Source organism: Phacochoerus africanus, chromosome 9 (assembly GCF_016906955.1).
Source record: "Phacochoerus africanus isolate WHEZ1 chromosome 9, ROS_Pafr_v1, whole genome shotgun sequence".
Taxonomy (NCBI): Eukaryota; Metazoa; Chordata; class Mammalia; order Artiodactyla; family Suidae; genus Phacochoerus; species Phacochoerus africanus.
This window is the reverse complement of record NC_062552.1, coordinates 101,050,263-101,057,436: the sequence shown is the minus strand read 5'-3', so window position 1 is coordinate 101,057,436 and position 7,174 is coordinate 101,050,263. Positions and strand designations below refer to the sequence as shown.

At 50.0% G+C, this 7,174-nt stretch overlaps 1 protein-coding gene across 1 annotated transcript; it reads right to left on the bottom strand.

Moving 5' to 3' along the window:
* Positions 1-3,183: 3,183 nt before the first annotated feature.
* FOS (Fos proto-oncogene, AP-1 transcription factor subunit) lies at positions 3,184-6,611 on the bottom strand. Its single transcript, XM_047796122.1, has 4 exons — positions 6,315-6,611; positions 5,305-5,556; positions 4,756-4,863; positions 3,184-4,632 (listed from the first exon to the last, which is right to left on the bottom strand). Exons 1-4 carry the CDS (start codon positions 6,453-6,455, stop codon positions 3,991-3,993), a joined length of 1,143 nt encoding a protein of 380 aa, XP_047652078.1. The 5' UTR covers positions 6,456-6,611; the 3' UTR covers positions 3,184-3,990.
* Between the last annotated feature and the right edge of the window lie 563 nt (positions 6,612-7,174).

The following is a 7,174-nucleotide window of genomic DNA, read 5'->3' as shown; positions in this document are numbered from 1 at the left end:
GTGGAAACGGACCCACTAGTATCCACAGCGATGCAGGTTCAATCCCTGGCCTCGCTCAGTGGGTTAAGGATCCAGTGTTGCCATGAGCTGTGCTGTAGGTCACAAGTGTGGCTAGATCTGGCATTGCTGTGGCTGTGGCATAGGCTGGCAGCTGCAGCTGCGATTAAACCCCTAGCCTGGGAATTTCCATATGCACCTGCAGCCTTAAAAAGCAAAACCAACAAACAAAACCCACCAAAAAACAAACAAAAAAACCCACTCTGATACTCAGCATTCAAGTGATGCTCATAGCTCACTGATTTTCTGAGGAATTTGATTATTTTGTGTTTGGAGGAAGTCTCACACCGTTTAAAGAATGAATTTTTGTTTTTGCTTTTTTTTCTTGAAAAATATCAAAACTTCAGCCAGTTTCTTTAGAGTCATCATCTGAAACCTTTCCCTTTGCCTCTGTCTCAACTCTGTCCATTAATTAATGATGGCATGATTGATTTACTTTCCTTCACAAGTGGAAGGTTGCTGTTGATACGGAATTACTGTTATGAGAAGAGATTGTTAAATGCTACACTTCAGTTTTGATGATTACACAAAGATGCAGAGATATGCAGAGATGATGCAGAATCTACAATCCACTATCACATAAAGATTTTTTCTTCTTCTATCTTTTTCCATCTAAAGTTAATTTGGACCTGGAAGCACAATGGCAGTGCATTCACTTTGAAGTTGAATGGGCAGAAGTAAGCCGGGGAGGTAGTAGAGGAATTCCAGGAGTCAAAGCTGGAAGTGGGGTATGTTTGAAGCCAGACATAAAAGATGTGAAATCCCCATTGTTTAATTTCGATACAGGGCCAGAACAGGAGAATTTAGAGAATATGTGTGGACTATATTTCTGCTTGTGGAAATAGTGCGGAATTCATTTGTCCACCCAGCAAATATGTGTTAACCCTGTACTATGTGCCAGGCACTGAGCCAGGTCTGGGGATCCATTGATGAGCTAAGGTAGACATTCTTCCCATTGGGAAATGACCTCCGCGCATCCTTTTTCCCATCCCGTGCTGTCGTACGAGTATCTTTTGTATCAATGGACAATGGTGCCCTGAGATAGTTATTTTGTTGAGACCAGTATAAGGCCATATCTTGGGAGGAGGGGGTCCTTCCCTGAAGAAAATTGACATTCCCAGTGTTCATCATCCACGGGAGCTGCTGAATCCCGAGTCAGAGGAGGATTTGGAAGGAGCACCTTGGCTAGAAAGTGAGGGAATTCCTTTCTTCCCATGAACCCATGAACGTGGTGGCCAGAAAGCTTGATGGGAGGTCAGCCTATGGCAGACCCTCTCAGAAGCCTGTTGAAGAAAGTCTCTGTGTGAAAGGCCCTCTCCTGGACCTTTATTTATTTATTTATTTATTTATTTATTTATTTATTTATTTATTTTCTCCTGGACCTTTAATGCAGTCTTGATGGACCTGCCTGGTCTCAGCTGGGCTATGATGAACTAGAGGAGGGGTCTGTGTCCAGACCAAGGCCAGGGCTGTCGCGTGGAGAGTCACGTGCTCTCTCTATAAGCAGCATGGGGCTCACAGGGGCCATTAGTCAGGTCTCTGAGAGCAGCTCGGTGTCCAGGGCTAGATGGCCAGCCTCCCTTCCCCATATGAGAAATCTCCTTCCATGGTTGTTACTGCTCTGCATGTGATGGAGCCAGCTGCTTTCCTTCAGATCCCTTCCTGTTACTTCGGATCTAAGTGTTAGTTATAAGAACGCTGTATTTAGTTTAGGTTGTATCTAAAGGCTATAGAAAGTTTATCCTCCGAACAGCCAACAGGGAGTCTTAAGGCCATTTTCATGACTGCCTGACAGGCAAAAATAATACGCAAGTGATGTGAGAGATTGGTGCTCTTAAGAGCCTAAAGCTAGTTGCTTTCAAAAGTCAGTTATTATGTGAGGAGCCAGGGGATCACAGGCGAGAATACTCACCCCAATGGAACGGTCCTTTGAAGTTAAAACTTTCAACTTGGCTGAGTATGACATCCCATAACCACCCAGTGAATTTCATTATCGCCAAAGCATTGAGGCTGGCCCTGAAGCTCCTCTCCCACCTTGCAGGTGTGCAGACCTGGCCTCTGGCTGCCAGGCTTGGTGCCCAGGTGAGAGCAGAGAGCAGGGGAGAGAGGGCACCGCCTCCTTTCTTTGTGGTTTGTACCTGTGCGTGTAACAGCCCCATTACCAGTGGTGTCCCAGACAAAGGTTATGTTCTTGGTTAAGATGATAAAGTTTCGAAGTTAAAGCTTATTCAGTATGTTGACTTCTCCTTCCCGCGCTATTATGTAACTTTCTATTTACCGAATGATCAATCACTGTTTGTACTGTTTGAGATCTCTTTCAAATTCTCAGAGCCAGCTTTTTTCTCCCTCCAGTGTAAACTAAAGGTCAGGCACATGTTAAAGAAACCTCAGAAACTGCAGTACATTTATTACTAAGGGACAGGACGAGAACCCTCCTTTCCTTCAGAGAAAAAACAAAAAAACAAAAAAAAACACCACTACATATACAGTCTGTTCAAGTTAAGGATTGAAAAGTCGGAGGTTGCTCTCGTTTGTTTTCGAAGCAGGCGAAAACTTTTTTTAAACCAAGTGTTAGGAGGCAGTTCAGCCTGATGAATAGGGTAGGGAGTGAGGAAGTTAAGATTCCAGTCCCAAGGGTTTGAGATTGTCATTTTGAAATACTGAGAAGTCATCCTTCTAACCATTCAACTGTCCTCCCTTAAGGCGGGGGAGTAACTGTCACGTGACTTTGTGAAGCGTTCAAGAGGTTTGTGCAAAGCTTAATTGTTTGCCGAGAGGATTCCTAGAAGATCAAGACATTTAAGTTTAATAGTAGCACAACTGGATTTAAGGATTTCCCCCCTGCCTTGGACTTTCAAAACAGAAGAAGCAGGAGGACGTTTCCTCAAAAGCTCTTGCCATGCAGTTTCCATTCCCAGCAACTGTGAGTACAGACGCGGTACCGCAAAGGCAAGACACGTGTTTGTCTAATAGTCCAGCGTCAGCGCTAGAGTTTCTTTCTCTTTGATAAGGGATCAAACGGAGGGGTGTGTCCCCTCCAGGAGCTGCCCTTCTCGACAAACTGGTCTCCGATAATACCTCTCAGACGCTTACCGAACTTCCAGAATGAAAAGGGCTCGAGGTTGGTCGCATTCAACGTAAATGCTTTTATTGACAATGTCTTTGAACAATAAGCAAACAATGCTTAAATTTTTCATTCAAATTCACTTTCCACATGTCAAAAGACCTCAAGGTAGAAAAAAATAAAATAAAAATATAAATATCTGAGAATCCATCTTAATAAATAAATTAAAAACACAATAAAACGTTTTCATGGAAAACTGTTAATGTCAGAACATTCAGACCACCTCACCAATGCATGATCAGTAACATTACAATGAACATTGATGCCGAAGGAAAACTACAGTACATGGATATAGCTATTTATTTCTATCTACTAGAAAATAAAGTCATATCTTTGCTTAGTTTAATATTGGTCATCGCTAATCAGAACACACTATTGCCAGGAACACAGTAGTTATTGTTAAAATCAGCTGCACTAGATACAATTTGAAAATATCCAGCACCAGGTTAATTCCAATAATGAACCCAATAGATTAGTTAATGCTATGAGAAGACTAAAGAGCAAGAGAAAAAGAGACACAGACCCAGGCCTGGCTCAACATGCTACTAACTACCAGCTCTCAGATGTGTCACTGGGGACAATACACACTCCATGCGTTTTGCTACATCTCCAGAAGAGGTAAGGACTCGAGTCCACACGTGGATGCTTTCAAGTCCTTGAGGCCCACAGCCTGGTGGTGTGTTTCACGCCCACATAAGGTCCTCCCTAGGTCTACGGGAACCCTCGAGGGAAGACGTGTTTCTCCTCTCCGTAATGCACCGACTCGGGCAGTGGCGCGTGCCTGCCTGCTGCCTCCCCTCTCTGCCCGCTCACAGGGCCAGCAGCGTGGGTGAGCTGAGCGAGTCAGAGGAAGGCTCGTTGCTGCTGCTGCCCTTGCGGTGGGCAGCTGCACAGCTGGGGAAGGAGTCAGCCTCAGGGTAGGTAAAGACGAAGGAAGACGTGTAAGTAGTGCAGCTGGGGGTGCAGGTGACCACCGGGGTACACAGGGGCTCCAGCTCTGTGGCCATGGGCCCCATCCCCAGGGAGCCACCATGCAGGGGCTCCCAGTCTGCTGCATAGAAGGAACCAGACAGGTCCATGTCCGGCACAGAGCGGGCTGTCTCAGAGCCGCCGGGCCTGGACGATGCTGGGAACAGGAAGTCATCAAAGGGCTCGGCCTTCAGCTCCATGCTGCTGACGCTCTTGACCGGCTCCACGGAGGGCTTGGGCTCCGGGTCATTGAGGAGGGGCAGGGTGAAGGCCTCCTCAGATTCGGGGGTGGCAGCCTCAGGCAGGCCCCCACTCAGATCAAGGGAAGCCACAGACATCTCTTCAGGGAAGCCCAGGTCATCAGGGATCTTGCAGGCAGGTCGGTGAGCTGCCAGGATGAACTCGAGTTTTTCCTTCTCCTTCAGCAGGTTGGCTATCTCAGTCTGCAAAGCAGACTTCTCGTCTTCTAGTTGGTCTGTCTCCTGGATACAGAGGATACAGCAAAGCATAAGACACGGTCTTACTCAAAGACTCTGCTCCCTTCTACCCAGTCTCTAACTTTGCCCTTAAGTTTTCGAAGGAAGTGATCCGTGGATTCTACCTACCGCTTGGAGTGTGTCAGTCAGCTCCCTCCTCCGGTTCCGGCATTTGGCTGCAGCCATCTTATTCCTTTCCCTTCGGATTCTCCTTTTCTCTTCTTCTTCTGGGGACAACTGGAGTTGGGGAGAGAGAGAGAGGGCAACATTCAGTAACAGTGCCTGCTATCAGCTCCGTTCACCCACCCTAGGAAAACTGGCTCCTGCAGCTTCCCGCCTCCTGGCACCTCTTCTGTGAAGCCATTTCTAACCTGCATTTGCAAGCTGGGTGTGACTTGCATTTAAAATAAGAACCTCAGCAGGAGAACAAAGAGAAGCTACAAGCATGAGATAAGAAACTATTAGGGAAGAAACTGCACATTGGATATTACTTAAGGTGGACTATTAGAGTCTGACTTGGGATGGATAGGGCTTGGAGCCGGGGTTCGCAGTCCAGGATATGTAATCAGTTCCACCCATGGTTTCAGCCTGTCCACTATGCTCCCCATCTCCATCAAGACTAACCTCATCCCTCCCAACCCCAGCCACCACTAGAGAGAAGGTGTTGAGAACCCTCACCTGTTCCACCTTGCCCCTTCTGCCAATGCTCTGAGCTCTGCCTCCTGGCATGGTCTTCACGACTCCAGCCCTGGAGTAAGCCCCAGCCGAGGGAGTGGGGACTCCGTAGGGGTGAGGGGCTCTGGTCTGGGATGGGGCAACCGAGGAGACCAGGGTGGGTTGCACTAGCCACTGCAAGTCTGGGCTGGTCGAGATAGCAGTCACCGTTGGGATGAAGTTGGCACTGGAGACGGCCAGATCGGTGCAGAAGTCCTAGAATGAAATATAGAAGGGGAAAGCTGACGTGAGCGACCAGGTTCTGGACGCAGGTGGAGTGAGCGGAGTGCCCAGTGCCGCATGCAGCAGGGAGAGAGTGAAAAATGGACTGCTTAAGTATTTTTATATGTCCTTCATCCTGGATGAAAGGTCTCTCCCTTCCCAAGAATTCCGCAACGCAGTGCCTTTCTCCTCCATCCTACTGCTGCGTTCCCGTTATCCCTTCAGCATCACTCGCTTGAAAGGGGGGTTGTTATAAATATCCCTGACGTCTGCGCTGACGCAGACGCCGCTCCGGAGTCTCCTGAATGAACTCGCTTTTTATCAATGAAACTGCCTTACACACCCGCCGGCTTCACCCTCCTCCTCTCACCCTCCTCCCTGCTCCAGGCTGCGAGGGGAGGGAGGAATGCCGCGTTTTGCTTCCTCCCCCGGAGGTGCCCGGCTCTAGTTAGCGAGTCTTTGCTTGGGACACTTTTGCCCCCCGCTAATGTCAGAGACCAGTCAGAGCGCGTGGGCCAGGGTCAGCTCAGAATGAGCCCACAGCGGGAGAGAAGAAAAGATTCTTATTATGACAAGCATGTGTGCGCTCCGAACAAGTCCGGGGCTCCCGAGATAGGGCTGATCCGGCCGGGGCAAGCCTCCCTCTCTGGCGAATGGGGTCCCCGGCTTGTCTTCCTGAGCGTCCCGTCCCAGTGTCTCCTCCCCTGTAACCCCGAGCCCCGAGCCCCGCGGTGGCACGAAGCCAGCCTTACCTGCGCATTGACGGGAGAGCCCATGCTGGAGAAGGAGTCGGCCGGTGAGTGGTAGTAGGAGAGACTGTCCCCGGCAGGGGAGGCGCTGCTGCAGCGGGATGATGACGCCTCGTAGTCGGCGTTGAAGCCGGAGAACATCATGATCGCAGGTAGTCAAAGCCGGGCGAGGGGCTGAGGGGCGGAGACAGGTAGGAGCTGCGGGGCTGAGCTGGGTAAGAGCGCGGTCGCTGCTCGCTCGCTGCGCCGCTGCCGGTTCTGTCTCAGCTTAGCTGCTCGCTGCAGATGCGGTTGGAGTACTAGGCCACTGCTTTTATAACAGCATTTTATGAATGAGCCCAATACGTCACGGAGCGCTACCATTGCAGCTCTCGAGGGGTGGCGCGCGGACCTTGCCACCTCTGCAGCCTCTTTGCTGCCTCTTACGCCCTCTCAGCCCCCTGCCTTTCGTCTTATTGTGTTTCTTTATCTTCTGAGCTTTTCTCAGTCTCTGTCTTGGGGTCGCGTAGACCCCCTAAAATGAGGGACTTCGGGGATGGCTCCCCCCACAACTTCAGGGAACGGCCGTGGAAACCTGCTGACGCAGATGTCCTAATATGGACATCCTGTGTAAACGGGAGGGAGGGATTGACGGGAACTGCTCGCGGGCTGCAGCCAACACCAAGGGTGCAGCGCCGGGGGGAGGCGGGGGCCGTGGCCGGGGGGAGGGGAGGCGGGAAAGGCAGAGAAGGCGAGCGAACATTCGCACCTGGTTCAATGCGGACCCTTGTTCCCGGGGTTGGGGGATGGGGCGGGGGCGCCTTTTTACTTGTGTACAGAAACCGGGGAAGAGTTCTGAGGTTCAGGTATAGGCGAGATAGGTA